The sequence below is a fragment of the Podarcis liolepis genome (assembly GCF_965112155.1).
Source record: "Podarcis liolepis genome assembly, chromosome: 16".
NCBI classification, from domain to species: Eukaryota; Metazoa; Chordata; class Lepidosauria; order Squamata; family Lacertidae; genus Podarcis; species Podarcis liolepis.
In genome coordinates, this window is record NC_139567.1 from 11903618 (window position 1) to 11928765 (window position 25148).

Here is a 25148-nt window from a genome sequence, read left to right on the forward strand (position 1 = left end):
TCTAACCACACCCTTAATTAACTGCAGTCCTCAGGATGCTTTGGAGGAAGCCGTAAGCGTTAAAGTGGTATGATATTGGTTTAAATGTATAGTGCGGATGGGACCTTACTTCAATACTGGGAACAGGAAGCCCTTCCACCACATCCAACGACAGCAGGCTAGCTTTGAGGGTGCAGGATATGCTATCTTAGGAGACTCAAGAGGAATGGCTGCCATGCCAACCAGCATATGCCACCTGAGTTAACCACCTCCCTCTGCCTAATAGTAGGGCTGACCTGCTACCATCTCCTGCTTCCCAATCCTTTGAACTGTAGGAGGTGCCGGAACTGAGTTTTGGCAAGTTCTGGCTGGTGAAAAGCCCTGGGTTTCCCCTTCTGTTTGCATCAGGCAAAGGGAAAGAGAGAGCGAGAGAGAGGTTTGCATACTAATAGATCTCATGACTTCGGGACTTGTTTAAGCTCTTTCTTGTGCTTCTGCTCGCAGCTCCTAATCTAGCAGTTAATTGTCACCCAGATGATTCATGTTCCCTTCCACTGCATATCAATACTGGTTTTGTTTTGACCTCAGCACCCAGGCTGCAGGCTGAAGCCATTTTGGAAGCAGCTCGTCTGATACTGAGCGTCTGCTGTGTCCTCTTTTGCCCCTGGCTGCATTCACTGAACCTCAGTGGTGGCTGGTGCCCACTTTGCCAGGTAGGGCAGGTAAGGCAGGGAGGCTAACCATAGGTGGAGCCAGAAGCAATGGCAGGAAGAGTCAACTAATTTGGTTTCCATCCAATGTTGAAATGAAGAAGAAGGAAGGCACCCAAGGGCCTGGGCAGATTTCCAAGGGCCACATGCATGTCAGTGACATGTGGGGCTAGAGGCAGAAGTGGGTGGAAAAACTAAATTCTACCTAAGTGTAAATTTTACCTTTGTACTGTTACAGTTCTGGGGTCATCTGGGAGTGATTGTTAGAAATCCATAAAGATTTCTATTCAGGTAATACTTGGAGTGTTGAAGGGAAGGTGCCAAGCAAGTGAAAAATACAGCTAAGCTTTTCTTCCTCCAGGCAGGGCCTCACCTGAGATAGAAGTCACTAAGAATGACAGAAGGTGCTGGAAGCAAGTCATTAACCATCAACCAGGCAGGAGGCTGTGTTGGTGCTGGGAGCAGGCCGCCAAGGTGATGGGGAAGCGTGATATCACACAGGAAAAATATGTCCTTTAGGAAAACAGAGGTCTGGATAAGAGGAATGAGCAGATAGATTGAAAGGAGTTACCTGGAGCAGGGCTTTTTTTGTGAAGCAGAAAGGAAGTGGGCAGAACTCCATGAGCAGCCATGAAGGCCAGAACCACCTTGGCAGGCCGGGGCAGAATCATAAAGATGGCATGTAGGTTGTCTTAGACTCCAATGCTGCACTGGTCTGGGGAACAAGCCCCTCTGGAGATGTAATGCTCTGAACTCTTTCTGCACAAGACCTGGGTGTAAATATATGCACAATAAACCATATATTTTTGAAGACACTACTCTCTGCTGTGCCTTAATGCCCAGCAGAAAACATAGGGAGTGCCTGGAACCCCATGGAAACTTACTGCTGCTCAGCAGAGATTGGGGGTGGCGCACAACCTTTTAAACAGGCGCATTAGGCTAGTGTCTGTAAAGATTCACTCACCCTTCTCTACCCTTCTTCCTGGCAAAGCAGGAGTCACTGAGAGCATTCAAGGACACATTCCAGCCAGGGGAAAATACTCCAGGAGAGCAGAACCAGTCTGGCGTGTGGCAATTGGGAAGGGGACCAAGGGCCAGAGAGAGGGGATTGGAAGGCCACATTTTGCACCAGATCCCAAGGTTCCCCCAGACCCTCCAAGTGTCCCTATTTTCCAGGGACAGTCCTGGATTTTACAGAAGCCATCCCGGTTTCTGATTTGATCCCAGAATGTCCCGCTTTCCCTTTGGACGTCCCCTTTTTCATCGGAGAAATGTTGGAAGGTATGGTGTGAACCCTGAGCCAAGGAGATAAGTAATACAGTGGTACCTCGGGTTAAGTACTTAATTCGTTCCAGAGGTCTGTTCTTAACCTGAAACTGTTCTTAACCTGAAGCACCACTTTAGCTAATGGGGCCTCCAGCTACTGCCGTGCCACCAGAGCACGATTTCTGTTCTCATCCTGAAGCAAGGTTCTTAACCCGAGGTACTATTTCTGGGTTAGCGGAGTATGTAACCTGAAGCGTCTGTAACCCGAGGTACCACTGTAATGCAACCTTTGGAAGACATCTGAAGGCAGCCCTGTATAGGGAAGGGTTTTTTAATGTTTTATTATGTAGCAACCCAGTCCGATGTATAGATATTCTTATTATGGAGTAGGACACCCCTATTTTCATTGGAGAAATGTTGGAGGGGATGCTCCCCTTGCCTGCTATACACGATTATAGTTCCTTATCTATCTCCTTATCTATCCAGGCAAGCAAGCATTGTCAGAATTCATGCACACTTTCCTGCCGGGCAAAAATAATCAAGGAGCGCATGCGTAAAAAGCAGGGGTAGTGGAGAGCGTGTGAAGAGTGGGTGTGGCTTGTGGGGAGGATGTGGGGCTGCATAATGAGTATTGTGGGGCCACATTCCCCCCACCCTCCAACCTGAGATTCTACACCCTTGCTTCTGATTAAGTTTCACCCCTTTCTGAGTTTCATTATGATAAAAGTGTGCATTGACAATAAGTAATATGAAATCGAAATATGGAATAGACGGGAGGTTGGGTTTTTAGTGCTAAGACCAACATATGTTTTATTGTTTGTTAAGAAAATTATGTGTCTATGGTTATTCCTGTGTGTAATTTGGTATTTGTGTTTTTTCTTTTTTCTTGCTATATCAATAAAAAAAAAAAAAGTTTCACCCCTTTTTGGCATCAGTTGCTCCTTTTGCAAACTGAAACCTTTCTTTCTGCGCTCTCCTTTGTTTTTTCAGCACCACCCCGGCGTTAGCCCAAATGCCGATGAGTTCATTCCTATGCACAGGAGCACATTTCTGAATCAACAACGTGAAGCCATAGCAGTCCTTCAGACATTCTTGCTCTCCAGGGTGCTAAGGAGACGAAAGGGCACATGAGCTGTGCCTCCCTCCCCTGTCTTGCCTGGGTCCCAGTGAAATGTCAGGGCAAGGATTTGAGGTTGTTTCCAGGTTAACCATTGTGAGGCCTAGATCACCATCCGCCTTGCCTCATGCCTTTTAGAGCCAGGGCTGGGAGCATTAACTGCTTGACTGCCGTGTTGTACTCAGACACAGTGAATTAACTGTGTCCTGTCCTTACAAGCACAGTCCAGCCTCCGCTGCTTAGTCTTGTCAATTCAATCCAATATTTAGACGATTAAAAGTTTGTTGTTGTTTTTAAAAAATCAACACCGTCTTCATTTTTGTTGTAATCGTTTGCTGTTGGTCATCAAGAGACTTGATCATCTAATCCAGGCATGTCCAAAGTCCATTTCGGGGGCCTTTTTCCTGGGGTAAAATCCTAAAAAAACCTCAACAACTTCAACCCTAAAAACTTTGGTTGGCCCTTCACTTCATCAAATCTGGCCCTCTTTGAAAAAAGTTTGGATTTGGATACCACTGATTAATCATAGTAATGCTTAGTACTTAATAGTTTGCCAGTGTGGTGTAGTTAGAACAGACTTAGGACCCAGCTACATGAATAAAAAATAGTGTTTTAAATGTGTTATAAACATGGAACCCCAGATGGCGCTGTAGAGCACAAAACTTTTCTATGCGATTTTACATACGGTTCCCCCCTTTTGTTATAACAATTTAATTTATGACATATTCATAGCGTTTCCCCCCTGTGTGTAGATCTACCTTTAGAGTGTCAAACTAGGATCTCGTTTGAAATCCTCACTCAACCTTGAAGCTCACTGGGTGCTGTTGGGTAGATGACTGCGTCTTAGCCTCACCCACCTCACAGGGTTGTTGTTATAAAATGGGGGGGGGGGGGAGAACCATGAACGCCACCTTCAGTTCCTTGGCGGGAAGGTTGGACATACAATGAAGTGTTGACTTTGTTGATTCACAGTGAAGTGCCATGGGTGCCAGCACAAGATCACTTCTACTATGGGCAGTAAAAATCTTTAGTAAAAAGTTGGAGGGACTCTATAGCAGTGAATACTGTCAGAAAAAGCATTGATATATGTGATAAATAAAAAGAAATACTGTTTAAAGGTGCAATCTGAGGTTCAGGGTGGCACCCATAGAGCCATAGGATATTGCAGACCTCCCTCTTTGTGGGTGGAGAGGAAGATCTCATTACGGGGGGGGGGGGGCTGCAGTAAATATGTCATTGGATATTATTATGATCACACCCACACCAGAATTGATGGGATATTTCTATTGTTAACGTCAGCTGATGAGGTCTCAGACTCTACCCCGTTCTGCTATATTTGCATATTTAAAAAAAGGTATGGCGGGACTTGACATCTTTCCGCAGGGCCTGCAAGACAGAGCTGTTCCACCAGGCCTTTGGCCAAGGCACAGTCTGACCCCCTCCTTTGGTAATCCTCATAGTACTCTAGTCCAATGGTTGCCATTAATTTGATTTTGAATTGATTTTAGAATGAATCGATTTTAGAATGCTGTGTTACTTTTATTGTTGTTAGCCACTCTGAGCATGGCTTTGGCTGGGGAGGGCGGGATATAAATAAAATTGTTGTTGTTGTTGTTGTTGTTGTTGTTATTGTTGTTGTTGTTGTTACAGTGGTACCTCTGGTTATGTACTTAATTTGTTCCGGAGGTCTGTTCTTAACCTGAAACTGTTCTTAACCTGAAGCACCACTTTAGCTCATGGGGTCTCCCGCTGCTGCCGCGCCGCCGGAGCACGATTTCTGTTCTCATCCTGAAGCAAAGTTCTTAACCCGAGGTACTATTTCTGGGTTAGCAGAGTCTGTAACCTGAAGTGTCTGTAACCTGAAGCGTATGTAACCCAAGGTACCACTGTATTATTATTATTACAGTGGTACCTCTGGTTACGTACTTAATTTGTTCTGGAGGTCCGTTCTTAACCTGAAACTGTTCTTAACCTGAAGCACCACTTTAGCTAATGGGGCCTCCTGCTGCTGCTGCGTCGCCAGAGCACGATTTCTGTTCTCATCCTGAAGCAAAGTTCTTAACCCGAGGTACTATTTCTGGGTTAGCAGAGTCTGTAACCTGAAGCGTATGTAACCTGAAGTGTAGGTAACCCGAGCTACCACTGTATTATTATCTAACCTATAGCTCTGGTGAGGACTCTCATCGCCGAACCGACGGCTTCCAATTCTGGCTTTTCCAGCACCAGAGAGCCATGCTCATACCATCTCCTTCAAGTGATATCTACCCCTTAATGCTAATGCTAAGTGCCTTTTGCTTCTTCTTCTTCTTGCTAGACCTGCTGGAAGGAGTCAATATCACCAGCCCGGTGCTGTTAATTCACGGTACAGTTGGCAAGTCCGCCTTGCTCTCCGTGAAGTACACCAGCACCAGCCGCGACAAACCCGTGATCAAATGGCAAGTGAAGCGTGACAAGGCTGTGACGGTGGTCCAGTCCATCGGCACTGGGATCATTGGTAACTTGCGCCCGGAATACAGGGACCGGATTAGAATCTTTGAGAATGGCTCCTTGCTGATCAATGAGCTGCAGCTCTCGGACGAGGGGACGTATGAAGTGGAAATCTCCATTACGGCCGACACTTTTACAGGGGAGATGAACATCAACCTTACAGTGGATGGTAAGTGAGCCTTAGAAAAAATGAACTTTTTTAAAAAGTTCATTAAGGTAAAGGGACCCCTGACCACTAGGCCCAGTCGTGACCAACTCTGGGGTTGCAGCGCTCATCTCGCTTTATTGGCTGAGAGAGCCGGTGTAAAGCCTCCAGGTCATGTGGCCAGCATGACTAAGCCACTTCTGGCGAACCAGAGCAGCGCATGGAAATGCCATTTACCTTCCTGCCGGAGCGGTACCTATTTATCTACTTGCACTGGCGTGCTTTCGAACTGCTAGGTTGGCAGGAGTTGGGACCGAGCGACGGGAGCTCACCCTGTCACAGGGATTCGAACCGCTGACCTTCTGATCGGCAAGCCCTAGGCTCTGTGGTTTAACCCACAGCGCCACCCGCATCCCGTAAAAAGTTCATTAGTTAAAGGTATTTATTTATTCTATTGGTGTGGGAAAAGAGACTTTCATGCAGCTTCAACATATAATAACACATGGTTTGGACTAGGAATGGGCAAATCTGTCAATTTCAGTTCCTCCTTTTCCACATATTAAAATTCATTTCCCCACCAATTTGCATGGAGAGAGAGGGAGAGAGAGAGAGAGAGAGAATCAGAAGCATTTCAGTGCAAATTTCTCTTAATACATACATTTTTTAATGCAGTGTTGCCCAATCTGCACAATTGCGCAAAGCATTTTTTCCTAATTTTTGTACACTGTTTTTGTATGTTATTTTCACTAATTTATATACAAACTTTACCCTGGTGTGTGCGCATTGTTGCATACCTTACCGGGCTGCAGAACTGCATTTCAAAATTCAGAGAAGTGTGAATTTCAGAGGGATGGCTGAGTTTTGGTTCACATCCCGTTTCAGAAAATGAGAATCAGGTAAGTTCACTTTCAAACATGAATTGGATAAAAAAAAATCTCCCTCATGCCAAGCTTGGGCCTTGCTGAAAACCTTTTGCAAAACTTCGTCCGCAGTTGCTACTATAAATGAAACCTCCTCCTGTATATACCCTCTAAGTTCAAATCCAGTGGAGAGCTTGGAGACACAGTGCTGCATTGTCTCATGCCAGCTGGCTTGGATTTCAGTGTCATTGTCAAAGCACAACTGCCATCATGTGACAAATGCTCTTTTCTTTTCTCTAGGCTTGCCTTGCTTGCCATTTAGCCCTCTCCTATAACTCCATTGCTTTCTACGGGACCGCCTCTCCTGGTATGTCCCATGGAGGACCTTACGGTCTTCAAACAAAAACATATTGGATGTCCCGGGCCACAAGGAGGTTAGGCTGGCCTCAATCAGAGCTAGGGCTTTTTCAGCTCCATAGTTTTATCATTTTTTCCACTTTCCTCTTTACTGAGAATCTTTGCTTGTTTTGTCTTTGTCTTCCTAGTTCCAATTTCAAAGCCTCATGTCGCCCTGGCCTCCTCCACTGTGCTGGAGCTCAGCGAATATTTCACTCTGAATTGCTCCCATGAAAATGGCACAAAGCCCAGCTACACGTGGCTGAAGGACAGCAAGCCCCTCAGCAATGACTCCCGGCTGATCCTCTCCCATGACCAGAAGGTGCTGACCATCACCAGAGTCCTGATGTCTGACGATGACACCTACAGTTGTTTGGTGGAGAACCCCATCAGCAATGGGCGCAGCATCCCCATAAAACTTACCGTGTACAGTAAGTATGGTCAACGCAGATAGGGACAACATGGGGAAACCAGAGATTGGGTCTGCCTTAATTATTATATACCTTGTCATGTGAAAAAATGCAAAGCCTTCCTTTTAGGAATTCTAGGTGCCCAAATCACAAGGGAGCAGAAAAGACTGTTTATGTATGCGACCACAGCTGCGCAGATGTTATTGGCCCAGAGATGGAAAGAAGATGAAGTCCCTACCAGAGAAGAATGACAGATCAAGTTGATGGGATTATGCCAAAATGGCCAAAATGACCGGAAGAATCAGAAACCAGGAAGGCCAAAATTTTAATAAGGAATGGGGGAAATTTATAACTTATCTTAAAAACCACTGCAAACAGTTAAAATAGTTAGTAGGATTGGAATTTCACTTGTAGTTTAATGGTGAATTTTGGACACAATGGAGAGGCAAAAGATTTTGGATTATCATAAAAGATGCAGGAGGAAATGATTAACAATAGGACCCACAAAGGGGAGGAGGGAAGTACAAGAGATTCTTTGGAATCTTGTTTTTACATTGTAAGTTGGATATGTGACTATAAAATTTTAATTTGAAAAACCAAATAAATAAATAAAATTAACAATAATAATAATAAATGTAGCAGAACTGGAAACGAAGGCAGAAAATGTCCTGGCTTTGCTGAAGCCAACATTCCATTACTTTCCGAAAATTTATGGATGTTCCAGATTTTTTATTCAGGTTTTTATCCAGTGCTAGAGTAGATCTATTGAAGTTAATTGACATCTGCACTATACATTTAAAGCAGCATGTATCATTCAACTTTAAAGAGCCATGTCTTCTTCCAAAGAATCCTGGGACCTGTAAAGGTTTCTGGGTGTTGTTAGGAGGCCCCTTCTTCCCCTTGCAGTGTTATAATTCCCAGAGAGGGTTAACAACCAATCCCTTCTCAATTGGTATCTACCCATCCTTTTGACCTGTTGCCTTGGTGATGTGGGAAGAGCAGTTGACACTCTCTCACTGCTGTTAAAATAAGTGTTATGTGCTGCTTCTTATAACTAGGGGTGGGGGAGAAATACCACTCAGTTCATGTTGAAAGTGTTGGAAAATTCCATTCCACCTTTAGTTGCAGACATGGAACTGTTGCATGTCACATGCCTGTTTACATACCAGCACAGCTTGCTGGGAACTTCCGTTGTGTGTATAGCTTTTGCTTTTCCCTGTCTCTCTGAGAAGACAAAGAGAGAGAGGACATGTTTCTTTGTCCTGATTTATGATTACTAAATCCGTAGTTGTATTATGCTTCCACAAGCCTCACACCTATTCTGTGTGCACAGTTTCTATCTGCTGGGATAGTGTGCCTTGGCTTTGAAGCCTGGGTTGCTGATTTACATCGGAGCAGAGGCTGATGGGTCTTCGCAGTGGGACGGCTGGAAGGAGACGACCCAGCTGGGCTAGTCAGCTGGCCTTGCGACCCTCTGCATGTGGACAGAAAGATGAACCTCCCTGGTTTGCGCTTTCCTAGCCAAACAGTACATGAACACCGCCATCTGCTGAAATGGGCATGTCTCCAAAGCTTGCATTGCAGGTCTCCAGCAAAACAGGTGAAACTTGCTCTAACATCTGCCTTGTCTTTTGTGTCTCTGTAGGAAGGAGCTCCCTCTATATAATCCTTTCGACCGGGGGAATTTTCCTTCTGGTTACCTTAGTGACCGTCTGCGCCTGTTGGAAACCATCCAAGAAGTATGATGTTTATAATTATATGTGTGTTTTGTTACCTGAACGAATTGTTCTATGCTTATTTGGGGTAAATCAACAGCAAAAGGCACCTTCAGGGTTCCCTGTGCCCCCTCCCCAAAGATTTGTGTAGCATTCTCTCTCTGTAACAAAGGCCGCAGCTGCACTACATGTTTAAAGCAGCATCATACTGTTTAAAACCATCATGGCTCCCCCCAGAGAATCCTGGGAAATGTGGTTTGCTGAGGGTGCTGATTATATTCTAATGGATTATTGAATATTACTTTATTTGATATAAGTTGCTTATTTTAAAGTGATGTTTTTATTATGGCTGTAATAGGTATGAGTTACTCGTGCGTAAACTGGTCCCTTTCTGGGTTAATTTGCCTTGTTGAACCTTTCTGACTGCACAGCCCTTTCTCATCGCGGCTGCCTCAATCGCTGGCAGAATCCGTCAGTGGGCGTTTCTTGAACCTCTTCCAGCATAAAAGTTGTTTGACACCCAGTCTCCTCCTCCTCTCACTGCGCGGGAGTCTTCTGCGCAGGGAAGGCGTGGGTAGCGGAGGACCTGGGCTCTCCTCACTGATGTCCAGTGAAGAGTCCTGGAGCCCTCTCTCCAATTCCCCCATCTGCCCCCCTTTATCCCTGGTGTTGCGCTGATTGGCTTCCCCCTCTACTGAGCTGTTTCTCCCCCTGCTGCTGGGTCCTTCGCCAGCATCATCTGGGAGCCTCCCCTTCGCCTCTCCCTCCGATGTCAGTTCCCTGACAATGGCATTTTTGAATTGGATCAGATCGTTATAAGGTGTGTGATTTTGTTGTTGTTTCTTTGTATAGAAAGGAGGTACACAAATGAAAAGTGAGATGAAATGGGAGTTCGACTGAGAGCTACAATTCTCAAAGTTCTCTGGGAAAAGAGGTTCTTAAGCTGCTGTGGGAATTGTAGCTCTGTGAGGGTGAACAGGGAGTCTCCTAAGTACTCTCAGCACCCTTAACATACCACACTTCCCCAAGATTCTCTGAGGGCAGCCATACTGCATTAAATGTATAGTGCAGGTGGTTGAAAATTGTAGTTTAGAGCAAGCTGCCTAATTGGTGCCATGGAGGGCTTGTTGCGTTTGAGTCAGCCTTGGCTAAAACAGTGTCCTTACAAGCCGCTGGTCCTCTTATCATTGGCAAATTCCTTACAGCTTGTATGAACAGCTGTGTTTGAGGGCACATGTACCCAGGACATTTGCCAGTGCTCAAATTATGCCCCCCCCCAGCTCCTGCAGTTTGTACGTGATGATGCCTCTCCATCGTTTTCTTAAAAACAGTAAGGTAAAGGTAAAGGGACCCCTAACCATTAGGTCCAGTTGTGACTGACTCTGGGGTTGCGGCGCTCATCTCGCTTTATTGGCCGAGGGAGCCAGTGTACAGCTTCCAGGTCATGTGGCCAGCATGACTAAGCCGCTTCTGGCGAACCAGAGCAACGCACGGAAATGCCATTTACCTTCCCGCCAGAGCGGTACCTGTTTATCTACTTGCACTTTGACATGCTTTCGAACTGCTAGGTTGGCAGGAGCAGGCACCGAGCAACGGGAGCTCACCCCGTCACAGGGATTCGAACCGCCGACCTTCTGATCGGCAAACAGTAACTGACACAAAATGTTGAGAGTTTGGGGCAGCTGATTTGAGCACTGATGCTCGGTTGTATATACAGTGGTGCCTCGCAAGACGAAATTAATTCGTTCCGCAAGTCTCTTCGTCTTGCGAGTTTTTCGTCTTGCGATGCACGGTTTCCCATAGGAATGCATTGAAAATCAATTAATGCGTTCCTAGGGAAACCACCTTCAGACCAGGTCCGGGGACAGTCTGTCCCCGGACCTCTTCTGAAGGCTGGGGGGGGGACAAGGGCTTTTCTTCCTACCCCCAGCATTTTAAAAAACCCCAGGACAGCGGAGGACTACTCCGCTGTCCGGGCGATCTTAAAATGCTGGCGGGCGGCATTTTAAAATCGCCCCGGGACAGCGGAGGACTTCTCTGCTGTCCGGGGTGATTTAAAAGCCCCTGGGAAGGCAGGCAGGGGGGACAAAGACTTTTGCCCCCCGCCAGCCTTCAGAAGAGGTCCTGGACCTCTTCTAAAGGCGGGCGGGGGCGAAAGTCTTTGCTCCCCCCCGCCTGCCTTGAAAAGCCCTCCGGGACAGGCAGGCAGGAGGGAGCAAAGACTTTCGCCCCCCGCCCGCCTTCAGAAGGTGTTCCCTCCCCCCCGCCCGGCTTCGGAGCACCGTTCCGAAGCCGGGTGGCGGCGGGAGGTGTTCCCTCCCCCCCGCCCGGCTTCGGAGCACCGGGAGAAGCGATCTCCCCGCAGCCCCTTGCTTCAAAAGAGGTCCAGGGGCAGCGGGGAAGAAGCGCTGTGCTTCCCACTGTCCCCGGACCTCTTTTGAAGCAAGGGGCGGTGGGGAGAAGCGATCTCCCTGCAGCCCCTTGCTTCAAAAGTGGTCCGGGGGCTTCCCGCTGTCCCCAGACCTCTTTTGAAGCAAGGGGCGGTGGGGAGAAGTGATCTCCCCGCCGCCCCTTGCTTCAAAAGAGGTCCGGGGGCAGCGGGAAGCGCTTCCCGCTGTCCCCGGACCTGGGGCTGCGGGGAGAAGATCGCTTCTCCCCGCCGCCCCTTGCTTCAAAAGAGAAGACCCGCTGTCCCCGGGGCAAGCTTCGTTTTGCGAAGCAAGCCCATAGGGAAATTCGTCTTGCGAGGCAACTCGAAAACGAAAAAACCTTTCGTTTTGCGAGTTTTTCGTCTCGCGAGGCGTTCGTCTTGTGGGGTACCACTGTAGTCACCCCCCCTGTAATTTTCTTTTTCCATTACAAAATGTAGCTGCAGAAATTTCCACCTGTAGCAGAAGACTAGAGTGGTGGAGGTTTTCTTAACCCTTTTCACTCTGGCCATTCCCCCCTCCGCAGCTTTTGTTGCTGTTGCTCCTGATGGGAAAAGGGCCCATGCCAGTTGGTGTAAAGAGGAGGTGCACGGACTGGTTCTGTGAAGAGTACAGTGTGTTAACAAAGCAGCCTGGGGTTGTTTTACCTGACCTGTTTCTCGCCCTGCATTTACCGCACAACATGACAGTTTGACTCACTTTTGGGCAACTCTCCTTTGCTAGGAGAGGATCACATGTGGGGTTGATTTGCAGGCTGCCAGGACCAAGTAGGGCTGACCTCCTTCCATTCCAAGTGGGCTGTGAGGGAGCCTCTGAGCAAACTCATGCAAACTTTTGCATCCACAACGGCTATGTTCAGTTTCCACTCTCAGGCGAATATGCTTCTGAATACGGTTGCTGGGAATTGCAGGTACTGTGGTTCTCAGGGGCAGCTTGTGGGCTTCCCACAGGCATATGGTTGGTCATTGTAAGAACAGGATAGAATCATAGGATCATGGAACTGTAGAGTTGGCAAGGTCCACAAGGGTCATCTAGTCCAACCCCTGCAATGCAGAAATCTTTTGCCCAATGTGGGACTCAAACCCACAACCCTGAGATTAAACGTCATAGGTTCTAACAGCTGAGCTATCCCAGACTGCTGGGCCAGATGGGCCATTGGCCTAATCCAGAAGGCTCTTCTCACTTTCTTATGGTCTTATGCCTTTTTTTGTTTTGCTTTAGAAACAAACGGAAAATGGAGAAGCAAAATTCCTCTGAATATGTGGACCAGAATGAAGAACAGTTGAAGCAGGATGGTAAACTGTGAACCTCTGCGTTTGAATTCTGACTCTTGGGCTGGCGTCTTCCAGGAACTGGCAGTGCTTTGTTTGCTGGTTTATTGTTGTCAATGCTAAGTTGTAGGCAGTAGTCTGAAAGCAGCCACGATCTGGGAGCCAGGGGGTCAAATTTGCAATCTGGAATACAGTGGTACCTTGGTTCTCAAACGCCTTGGTACTCAAACAACTTGGAACCTAAACACTGCAAACCCGGAAGCAAGTGTTCCGGTTTGCGAACTTTTTTCGGAAGCCAAACATGCTCCGTTTTGAGTGTTGCACTACAGATTTGAGTGCCACACTTCCGTTTTGAGTGTTACGCTGAGGTCTGTCTGTTTTTGCTATTTATTTTGCATTTTTGTTTGGGCGGCTCTTTCTTTGTTTCTGTGACTGTGTGGAACCCAGTTCAGCTATTGATTGATTGATTGATTGATTGATTGTGTGACTGCAATACATTGTTTATTGCTTTCATTTTATGGATCAATGGTCTCGTTAGATAGTAAAATTCATGTTAAATTGCTGTTTTAGGGGTTGGATTAATCCATTTTGTATTACTTTCTATGGGAAAGCGCACCTTGGTTTTGGAATGCTTTGGTTTTGGAACAGACTTCTGGACTGGATTAAGTTTGAGAACCAAGGTGCCACTATATTGTAGTAGATGATGGGGAGCCTACACTGAAAGGCTAAAGCAGGAATGTGACACAGACCCCAAATCCCACCAGTGCTGAAGTTATATTCCTCATTTTCAGGGGGTGAGGACTCAGGAGCTGAAAAGGCATGCAGGGTCATCCCCAGAAACATGTCCACAAGATGCCCGAGGGTGTAGCATTACCATCCTTGGAGGACTCCAGTGCCAAAGACCTGGTCAGACCAGAGACTCTCCTGCTGCATTACTGCGGGAGATTACTGGCGCAGGATGGGGCCCTTAAAGTGAGGCTGCATCTTGCAGCCCAGGTGGTGTTAACAATCTATGCCTGCTGCTACTGTTACATAAGCACTCAGTTCCCACTTGCTCCTTCCTGGAGCAAGATCAGAGCTCCGCTGTCCCATTGCACAGCCTCATGTGTGCAGCAAGTGGAGTGGTGGTCAGGCTTAGCAAGGATCTTAGTGATGTCAGCTGAAAAATGGGGTCTCCCTCAGTGGAGACAGTGTGCCTCTGGTTGTTGGGGAACACGTAATAAGAGAAGGCGTTTAGCTGCCTGTTGTCGGGACTAAGGTGCTGGACTTTTGGTCTGATCCAGCAGGGCTCTCCTTAAAGTTCCTCAGTCCAAAAGACAGGATCCACAAATCTCAAAATAAATAACATTTGGTTTAATCTACCAAGGCTCTTCTGCCTGCCTCTTTCTCCCATGCTCACTCGCATAGCAGAACCCTTTTCAGGCTTGATTGAAAAGGAATAACTCATTTCCATTCTCGCTTTAATGCAGTGGAGATTGTTCCCAGGAGTGGAGAACACGAACGCAAGAATCCCGTTGCTTTGTACATCTTGAAGGACAAAGTAAGTTTCAAGTGTCGTGCTTCGAGGATGCTTCAGCCTGCTAATTAAATAACTTTCAGGCCAAAGGGCAAAATGTGAAGTAACGACGAGGGAGAAAATTGATTCAGTTCACATTTCAAGGGGGAATCAACCTAATTTGCACTTTCTGAAATGAAACATAAACCCAAACACATTTGTCCATTGAAATTCACAGTTCCACAAATTTTGCAATATAGTTGTCCACCCAAATAATGTGTACAAAAAATAATAATATGCAAATACTAGAGTAATGACTTGTAAGGGAGATTAGAATGTGTGGAGAACCAAGTTATTTATTTATTTAAAAAAATACCAACTGATATATCTACTGATAAATGGGATTTGTGTCATTTCTCTCTTCTTGCACAAGTGACAGCCTGTGGTCCACTGGGCACTACCTTGCCTGAAGTGCATGGATAGCTCTCCATCTGTCCGTATTTTTATAGTAGCTCTGTATACTTTCTGGCATGCCTGTCTGTTTGAATAGGGTGTCCTTAATCTCAGGAACTGGCTTCCCATTCGCTAAATTGCTGCCCGTTACTTTCCCATGACTCATGAGCGACATCTTCTGGTAGCAATTTTTACAGCTCTCTGCTGTGCTGACTGCAGGCTGACCACAACCTGTGCTGCTGTGCAGCATACAAAATCGGAATAATAGTAACATATTTCGCTCGATGGTTATGTGTGTGCATGCGGTAACATTGCCTAAGTCAAAGCAGACCAACTTTTCCTGCAAAGTGGGCCACAGGAGTACATTGACATGAAACCTGCAGGCACCGCAATGGCTTGCCATGTTGCATGGGGGCAGAGGAGAGGCCAAAATTTTATGCCCCCCCTCCAGTCCTTGCACTGCTTTCCCAAAGCTGGCTGTGAGGTGTGAGGCTTTGGCAGGGTCCTAGAGCCCTCCTGCCTCCTTTCCCAAGCTAGGGAAGTGCTAACTAGGCTTTGGGAAGGAGACGGGAGGACTCTAGGACCTTGTCTGCATCCTCATGCCTCCTTCCCAAAACCCAATGCTTTGCTTACCTGGCTCTGGGAAGGTGGCACAAAGATTAGGGGCTTCAAATGTTGCTGAGCGGTGCCAAGAAAAGGCCTCTAGGGCTGCATGCAGCCCATGGGGCTCATATTGGACCAACCTGGTCTAACCACTATATAAATAATATTACCACGGGGGAGGGGGAGAGAATATTTTTCCATATCTCATGGAGTTACTGCTTTTCCTGCCCAGAGTCCTAGTACAGTGGTACCTCGGGTTACATACGCTTCAGGTTACATACGGTTCAGGTTACAGACTCCGCTAACCCAGAAATAGTGCTTCAGGTTAAGAACTTTGCTTCAGGATGAGAACAGAAATCGTGCTCAGGCAGCGCAGCGGCAGCGCAGCGGCAGCGGGAGGCCCCATTAGCTAAAGTGGTGCTTCAGGTTAAGAACAATTTCAGGTTAAGAATGGACCTCCGGGATGAATTAAGTACGTCACCAGAGGTACCACTGTATTATTTATTATTATTATTATTATTATTATTATTATTATTATTATTATTATTATCCTTCTCCTTCTGGCACACCTCCCCTCTGAGCCTCTTGGCTCTCACCCATTCCCCCCTCCCCCCAACCCCCCCCCCCTGGGGCCAGGCACAAGAATACAGGGCTAAACCAAGTCATTTTGCTGCCTGGGGTGGAGCAGAAAATGATACTCCTATCAAGTCAAAGTGCGTAATAAACCACGGTAAAAAAAACAAAAAGTATTTTGGGCCTTTAGGCAGATAATCGCACAACCACCTCTCCCCTTCCCTGGCAGTAAAAATTCCCTGGCAGTAAAAAAAAAAGAGTGCTTCTTTTTCCTGAAGCACTCTGTCTGATGGTAGGGCCGGCCCAGTTCCAAAGTGCTTTTGAAGTTCATTGCAGTATGTTGTGGTACTATGCTCATGTTCTGACCGCAGCTGCTTGCTTTTACTTGCTTCCCCAAGGACTCTCCAGAAGCTGAAGAGGAATCCCTTACCGAGTCCCGAAACGCTGCCGAGCCCTCGCCGCCCAGCTACTCCAGCTCTCCCCCTCCTCCTGGAAGATCACCTGGACTGCCTGTTCGGTCTGCTCGTCGATACCATCGCTCGCCAGCCAGGTCTCCGGCCACCTCCAGAACACACATATCTCCTACCAGGTCCCCAACCCCGCCAGGGCGCACCCAAAACACCACACGCTTGTTGCGGACTGCTGGAGTTCACATCATTCGAGATCAGCAGGGGGAGGCCAGCACTGTGGAAATCAATGCCTGAAGGCAGCCGGCAGTGTGCATCTGTCTTGTCTCTGTGTGTGTGCAGCGAGGAAGCCTTGCTGTGCTTGTGAATGTGTCCTGGGGTAGCAGTGAGTGTGCGCCAGGCGTTGTTATGTTTTTTGCACACGCAAATGCATGTTTCCTATTCAAAAGAAGATGCCCGGGCTCTGCTTTTAGGTAAAAAAGTGAATCACGCAGTGTTCCACAGGCTGGATGGACCCACTTTAAATGGTTTACAGTAGTTTCAATGCTCCTGCTTCCATACATACGTTTTAAAGGCACTAACTTGCTATTTGTAGCACCCGGGGAGTTAGCACACTGGTGTCGCTAAAACTTTTGCTTTTGGGAACGATGCCCAACTAATTGCTTTAAAAGCCTGATGTTTCCATCCAAGCCTTTGGAGACTTTTGTATGGGTGGTGATAATGCAGCCAAGGTAAAAGGTAAAGGGATATGGGTGGCACTGTGGTCTAAACCACTGAGCCTCTTGGGCTTGTCGATCAGAAGGTTGGCGGTTCGAATCCACACAACGGGATGAGTTCCCGTTGCTCTGTCCCAGCTCCTGCCTACCTAGCAGTTCAAAAGCATGCCAGTGCAAGTAGATAAATAGATACCACTGTGGTGGGAAGGTAAACTGTGTTTCCAAGCGCTCTGTCCCGTTGCACCAGAAGTGGTTTAGTCATGCTGGCCACATGACCCAGAAAGCTGTCTGTGGACAAATGCCGGCTCCCTCAGCCTGAAAGTGAGATGAGCACTGCAACCCCATAGTCACCTTCAACTGGACTTAACCGTCCAGGGGTCCTTTACCTTTTTTTACCCTAAAGCAGCCAATGGGAATGTATCCACAAGTCACATGTCTCGAAGGCTATCTGTGGCCTTCAGTGTAGTCAGGGATGCCCCAACCTTAAACCTAAGGCTAGGATCCCTCTTTAAGCCTTGTAAGATTCCTGCTTGACATTATGACCTTCTGCTCATTATGAGTTGCTTGCGAGCCGGTGGCATGCTGCTAACCATGGCTGGCTGCTACAAACCATTGCCGTTGTCCCCTGTGAAACTTGCATGTGAACACCTTCCAAGTTCCAGGTTTGTCCTACCCTTACTCAGAAGGATGTTAAGGAAACACAGCACATTTCAGAATGTTCCCAGGCCATAGGCTAGAGGTACCCAGCTTTCCAAAGCCTCTTCAAACAGATCCCGACTCAGCTGTTCTTCTGCGCAGGACATCCCAAGCATTTCTCATACCTTACAAGCACTGAACAGGAGGTGAACATAGCTCAATAGAAAAGCACATGGATTGCATGCAGAAGGTTCCAGATTCCACCCCTGGCATCTCCAGGTTTGATTTTTTCTTTTTAAAGCATCAGGTGCTGGATGATGGGAAGGAACTTGGCTACAGAACCTGGTGCTGCCCTAAGAATCTCTGCCAGTTCCCATTTGCCCACATTCTTATTTACATCCAGACTTGGGGATGGCACTGACTAGTTAGAGCAGACAATAACAGCCTAACTGGGACAAATAGTCTAACTGGCAGCTTCTATTTTTCTAAAAAGGTAAAATATTATTTTTAAAAGTAGTTGATTTTATGCCACGCTGTCAGGTTGAAATCATGACTGTATTATTATTTGCCTTTTTTTAATCCTCCCCACTCCCTGCCTTTCTTCCAAAAACTTGGGAGAGCATCTTCACAACAACCCTGTGAGGTAGTTAGGCCCAGAGGTTAGCCATTGACACTTATCTCTAAGTGGAAATTTGAAGCCTAGTCCTAGCCTGAGACTCTGTGCATCACTGAAGGTCTCCGCACGTGGCAATCCCTTGGTCACAGTCCAACCTGAGGGGCATTTCTGAAAGTGTGGTGGCCTGTATATGGCCTGGGTGTGTGTGTGCGCACATCCATCAGACTGCAGGTGAGGAATTTTTATTTGACAGCCTATGTGTGAATGCTTACTTCTGTGTGTGCGTGCATGCCTGCGGTGTGGACCGCACAGTGCATGCTGACTTCTGAGCTGGATGGCTGCAGAGAGGAGCTGAGACTCTTCACCCTGGGCCCCTGGAAGGGGTGCCTGAGCATGCTGAGCCTTGATGCCAGCCCTGGTAGGTAATGCCAGGCTAAATGCTTACAGAGTTCCAGGCAGGTTCATGTACTCAATTGAATCCAGGCTAGTCCATGAGTCTCAGAACTCAGCAGAGAGGAAAATTAAGACAAATCTTGGCTCTGCCTGTCATTGGCTCTGAATCCGCCCACTATAGGGCTCTTTGCCTTCTGCCCTATCAGCTACAATGGGCCACCACTGTCTAACCGGTCTCTGTTTATACCTATTTCATGGTACACTTGGGTTTGTCTGTAGTGAAAGGGAAGAAGGCATCGCTCTGCAGGAGTCAGTTTGTGCTAGCAAGCCAGGGATGCAGGAATCAAGAGCAGGTTTGACCCTAGAGCCATGCAGTGGTTGGTGTAGCAAACCCCACAGCAGTGCTCATTTCCCCCAACTCCACCCTGGGAGGAAGCACCCTGAGGCATGCATTAGCTTGAATGAAATATCAAGCAGACATGGGCTTTGCAGTATTATGTCAGATGGAAATAAGTTATCCATTGCATTAAACCTTAGTGAAGAAAGTTCATGTGAGATCTCATTTTTGTGACTGAAAGATGCACACAGGGGAAAAGTCTTAGAATCACAGAATGGTAGAGCTGGAAAGGACCTTGAGGGCCATCTAGGCCAACCCCCTGCAATGCAAGAATCTCTGAATCATACATGACAGGTGACCATCCAACCTCTGCTTAAAAACCTCCACCACCTCTCATGGGAGTTCCATTGTCGTGCAGCTCTTACTGTCAGAAAGTTCTTCCCGATGTTAAGTCAGAAACTCCTTTCTAGGAACTTGAATCCATTGGTATGGGCCCTAACCTCCAGAGCACGAGAAAACAAGCTTGCTCCATCTTCCACGTGACAGCCCTTGAGATACTTGAAGATGGCTATAGTAGTATCTGCTCTCACTCTGCTTGTTTCCAGGCTGTCATGGTCCAGTCTATGGGCAATTGAAGTCCTGGCTGAGGACGTCAGGACTGGGGGCAAGATGGCAGGGTTGGAGCAGGAATGAGAGTCCAGAAGCCAGGGGTCTGAGGGTCAGGAAGCAGGGAGTCATGAAGTCAGGGGTCTGAGGATCAAGAAGCAAGGAGTCACAAAGTCAAGGGTCCGAGGATCAAGGAGCCAAATGCAGCAAGGCAGGGAATGTGTTGCTGTGGCAAAGAGCCGAAGGGAAATGCTGACCTTGTATCCCTTCCCTGCTCTTGCCACCAGGTGCTGTGAGTTACCAATTGGCCTCACCTGTGCGGTTGCGCCTTGCCTCTTCAGAACAAACTTAGGAAGGCCCCAGCCCTGCAAAGTCCTACTGGTCACAGGGCCAGGCTCCTGCACACACTCCTGACACAGGCTAAACATACTCAGTTCCCTTAACCATTCCTCATAAGGCTTGGTTTCTGTTTCCTTAATCATATTGGTCCTCCTTCTCTGCACATGTTCCAGTTTATCCATCCTCAAGTTGTCTTGGTGTGATGTGGATGTAACCTTTCCTTGAGAAACTTATTAAAATTGAAAAGTAACCTTGGGAGGCTACGACTAGGAGTGTAAAAGCAGCAGAGGAACGAGGGAGATACTTAACCCTGTCCCCATTGTCCATATTATCCCACTGAAAGTTGCCCAAACCAGCTGCCTTCAGACCTGTGGTGCAAAAGGCTCTAGTGTATCCTTATGATGTAGTTGGTGTATCGAGACTGAAGGTTGATTGGATCTGTGCCGACTTCAGCATGTAATGAAAAGGTCAAGCGATTCCCTTTGCCTCGTTTGAGGGATTTTTCTGCTAGCGAGCCTTGGCAGTAAGTGCCAAATCCCAAAGTGGTAGCCATCTGCTGTATGAAGATCGGGAACACAAGGACAGCCTGCTGAATCAGGCCATTGGCCCATCTATTCCAGCATTCTCTTCTCACAGTGGCCAAGCAGATGCCCGTGGAAAACCTGTAAGCAAGATCTGCACACAATAACACACTCTCCTCCTGCAGTTTCCAGCCACTGATATTCAGAAGCATCGCTGCCTCCGACTGTGGAGATAGGTACCTTTTGTGGCACCTTAGAAGTGAACGAATGTGCAGGTGAAACTCGAAAAATTAGAATATCGTGGAAAAGTTCATTTATTTCGGTAATTCAACTTAAAAGGTGAAACTAATACCATATTTTTTGCTCTATAAGACTACTTTTTCCCTCCTAAAAAGTAAGGGGAAATGTGTGTGCGTCTCATGGAGCGAATGCAGGCTGCGCAGCTATCCCAGAAGCCAGAACAGCAAGAGGGATTGCTGCTTTCACGGCGCAGCGATCCCTCTTGCTGTTCTGGCTTCTGAGATTCAGAATATATTTTTTCTTGTTTTCCTCCTCCAAAAACTAGGTGCGTCTTGTGGTCTGGTGCGTCTTATAGAGCGAAAAATACGGTATATGAGATAGACTCATGAACATGTAAAGCAAGATATGTCAAGCCTTTATTTGTTATAATTGTGATGATTATGGCGTTTCACCTTTTAGGTTGAATTTTACTGAAATAAATGAATTTTTCCACGATATTCTATTTTCAAGTTTCACCTGTATTGTGGTGTAACCATTTTGTGAACCTGAGTCTTCTTTATCAGGTGCATTAAATATTATCCCCCATTCACTATATGTGTGTGTTTGTGCAGCACTCGATTTCTCTCTGCTCTGAACACACACACACACACACACACACACACACACACTTGCCCATTCACCACAGTCATCGCTGGTCAACAGCAGGTGGCAATGTTGCACAAATTAATGGGCAGTGCTATCCAACCTCTAGGGATTAAGGCAGCATGCTTCTGAATACTAGTTGCTGCAGGCTTCCCAGGAGGCGTCTGATTGGCCCCTGGGAAACTGGATGTTAGAATATGTGGACATTTGCTTTGTTCATACATTCGTATGTGCAAAATTCATGGCACTTACCACAAATCAGGGGCTCACAGTTATAGGAGCAGATGGGCCAGGGAGTGTCAAAGCTTTTGCCAAGCTGTGCCTTGCACATATCTGTTAGAATTCCTGGCTCCGTGATTGCAGTCATGGTGTTGTTGTCTTTCACAGGACGGTGTATGTTTTGACTCCACAAAGTGGGAAGTGACGAAGACAGGATGTTTGTGTTACTGTGTTCCGTGAAGTGGGACTATTGTCCTTTGTTCTTTTTCTCTTTGCTGCCTGATGCTAGAGAGAGAGGGAGCCATGTTGCAGTGCTTCGTGTGTGTTTATATGTAAATAAAGTAGATTAGCCAAAATGCTGAGTTGCTGAGGTTCTGTTACGCAAGTTGCGCAAACCCTGCGGATCCCTAAGCGTGCTGGTGTTGGTTGGCATCAGTTGCTGTGATGTTCGGGCTGAAGAAAGCTCATGAAGCTCCCGAACGATCGACCAGGAGGGAGAGAACATGCCAGTTGGGCATGTGTTTCTGCCAGGGTCCTACTTGAGTGTAGGCTGAACTCCTGACAATATCAAGCCCAAATCATTCAGTAGTGTAAATCTAGCTTGCATGGCATCACATGTTAGGGATGGAGGATAATTTAGGTTGTTAGGATTTTAATGCAACCCTACCTAATTTGCATTTTCTGAAACGTTATCATTATTATTAATAATACATATATTTTAAAGTTGTGCAAATGTTTTCACAGATGTTTAAAGGACACCCCCCAAAAAACCCCAAGATGTTGGTATTGTTACCAGGCACAGTGCAGGTCTTGTTGCTTTTATTAGCATCCTTGAAGTAGGAGCAAGATAATTTGCAATCCATGCTAATGCACAATAGAGAGAGAAGAAACAAATAAATATGACTGTTACTTATTTTATTAATGGATTTGAATTGTGGCTCCTTTTTTAGCACATTCAAGGTGGATAACAATAAAGCAAAGCAAAACCACACAATAAAACAAATGGAAGGGGCAAAGCTCAGTGCCAGAGGGCAGGCTTTTGTGTGTAGAAGATCCTGGGTTCAATTTCTGCCATCTCAATGTAGGGCAGGAAGACCTCTCTCTGAAGCCTTAGAGTACCCTGCCTTGAATGGTAGATATAAACACAAATAGAAAAAAACAGGGGTTCAGGCCAGCATATAAAGGCACAATATATGGCAAGCAAAGTACAATGAATTGTAATCATCACAATTACCTTCTCAGTGTTAATTCTGTTGTATGGGTCTGAGAAGGTGCTCTTGAGACAAGAAATTAAGATCTTCTCAATAGAATTATGCTGTATGGCTTTAACATACCTTTTGATTTGGGCTGTTTCTTATATAACCTCTTTAAGAAACCTTTGGTGTTTTACATTCTCTTCTCACAAGTGTCCACTAGTGGGCTTCCTCTGCTCTGCTAGCCAGCATGCAGCAGGTACCTCAACTGGTACCCGATGTGGGACCTTGTTAACTTCACAGGGTGAGTCAGCCTGCTCACGGTCTGGAAAGGTTACATTGCATTATATGGTTTGGCTTGCGCTGCTACCATTTTCTTTTATGTCATCAACTGAAAAAGGAGTTTCTCTTCGAAACAGGGATCACCGGGCTCCAGTCCTGTTTGCTACAGCAGCTCCGCCGCTTCCAATAATTTTCTTGCATCAGAGATAATAAAAACAGATCATTAATTGTAATATTGTACTTATTTTGATTACTCTGGAGTACTGCTTGTATGTACTGCATGCCTTGTAATAGCGGGTACATTGTGACGAATACAATTCATTCTACTTTGCTTGCCATATATTGTGTCTTTGCATGCTGGCCTGAACCCCTGTTTTTTTATTTGTGTATGTTTTTATAAAGTGGGTTCCTTATTTTTGTGTTTAATGGTAGAGAGATCGTGCCCTAGATGGGCCACCACAAAGCACAGGCAGATCAAGGCAAAGCAGTTTCTGAAGGCAACAGAATAAAACAAACAAACCAGGAGGCAGTAAAAAAACTCAAACCCAGAAACAGGAGCAAATGTTCTGAAAGGCAGATCTAATGCGATTCAAAGCCCAAAGGAAGGGGCCAACTTCCACATAGCGCCTAAAGAATGGAGAGCACAGATGCTTAAGAAGAGAATTCCATCATTTGGCTGATCAAATCTATGACAAACAAGAAAGTGCAGGGCAAATAAGAAAAAGTTTGTACATTTACCAGAACGGTGAATGCCTCATCTACCAGTAAAATCCACTAAAACTTGCATTGGCTACTGAGACATTTGTTAATGAATCACAAAATCTATGGACAATTCCACAAATGATTATTCAAAGCAATTCCAGAAACCCATTCATTTTCTTCCAGAGAAATATTTGAGATCATACAAACCTGGAACGGATATTTGTAAATGTTTTTGGACTTCCCTGTAAATACTTTTCCTTTCACATTTTGAATTTGGAAAGCATAAAGTATGAATTGGCATAAGCTTTCAGCTGCCGAACAGTGTCAAAAACTACGTACCATTGCACACTGTATGTCAGAGACAAAACACCATTGCATGCCAATAATATTTGACAATTTACATTAAATTCTAATACAGTGGTACCTCGGGTTACATACGTTTCAGGTTACATACGTTTCAGGTTACAGACTCCACTAACCCAGAAATAGTATCTCAGGTTAAGAACTTTGTTTCAGGATGAGAACAGAAATCGTGCTCTGGCAGCGTGGCAGCAGTGGGAGGCCCTATTAGCTAAAGTGGTGCTTCAGGTTAAGAACTTTGCTTTAGGATGAGAACAGAAATCGTGCTCCGGCGGCGTGGCAGCAGTGGGAGGCCCCATTAGCTAAAGTGGTGCTTCAGGTTAAGAACAGTTTCAGGTTAAGAACGGACCTCCGGAACGAATTAAGTACTTAACCCGAGGTACCACTGTAATACAATATGGCATGCCATGGCATCCCATTCCTCAAACCCTAACTGTCAGTGCAACTCTGAAACTACCTTTAGATCTTGAACTGAAATATCATTAGATATCAGAGAAAGATAATTTCTGGAGCAAATGCTGAAGTTTCTTTTTTAGCAAATACCAGGTGGACATTGTCTATCCACATTTATGGAAGGGATTTTTTGGGAACAAATCGTTTCAGTTCCACCCTGGTCGTAGCTGGGGAGGTTTCCAACAGCTCAGTTGTGCTTTGTGTAGACGCTGAGCTCCACAGCCAACACCTCACCTGCTGTTCGTCTCATTAGAATTTCCTGCCTGCCTTACAAAATGTTTCGCTGTGAAGAGCGTGGACAACAAAAGGATTTTAAGACTACATATGAAAAGGCTGTTGTGTGAGAGAAGGGGGAGTATCAGGGTAGGAGGGGGGAAGGAGGGGGTGCGGTATTTAATCTTTTCCTAACCCCCCCTGCAAACTTGAGTACCTCCTTTCCTGAGCCTCAGCTTGAGGAGTGTATTGCTATTCACATTAGCTCATTGCATTTCTTAATCCATGATAAATGTTGGGAAAGATGGTGTTACGTGTGGTGGAAATCCAACCAGACCACATGAAAGGAAATTAATGAAACAGA

At 46.3% G+C, this 25148-nt stretch overlaps 1 protein-coding gene and 1 long non-coding RNA gene across 2 annotated transcripts in view; both read left to right on the forward strand.

Annotated features, from left to right (window-relative positions):
* HEPACAM (hepatic and glial cell adhesion molecule) overlaps positions 1 to 19222 on the forward strand; it is a 38371-nt gene extending 19149 nt beyond the window's left edge. The window contains exons 2-7 of the mRNA XM_083480651.1: positions 5387 to 5728; positions 7110 to 7391; positions 9016 to 9109; positions 12736 to 12809; positions 14255 to 14325; positions 16308 to 19222. Of these exons, the coding sequence (XP_083336777.1) occupies positions 5387 to 5728; positions 7110 to 7391; positions 9016 to 9109; positions 12736 to 12809; positions 14255 to 14325; positions 16308 to 16613 (1169 nt within the window). The 3' untranslated portion in view covers positions 16614 to 19222. The remainder of the gene's footprint in view (positions 1 to 5386; positions 5729 to 7109; positions 7392 to 9015; positions 9110 to 12735; positions 12810 to 14254; positions 14326 to 16307) is intronic.
* The window catches only part of LOC310695854, a 255022-nt gene extending 232558 nt beyond the window's left edge, over positions 1 to 22464 (forward strand). The window contains exon 2 of the long non-coding RNA XR_014520298.1: positions 20717 to 22464. This is a non-coding gene — a long non-coding RNA (uncharacterized lncRNA). The remainder of the gene's footprint in view (positions 1 to 20716) is intronic.
* Positions 22465 to 25148: the final 2684 nt, after the last annotated feature.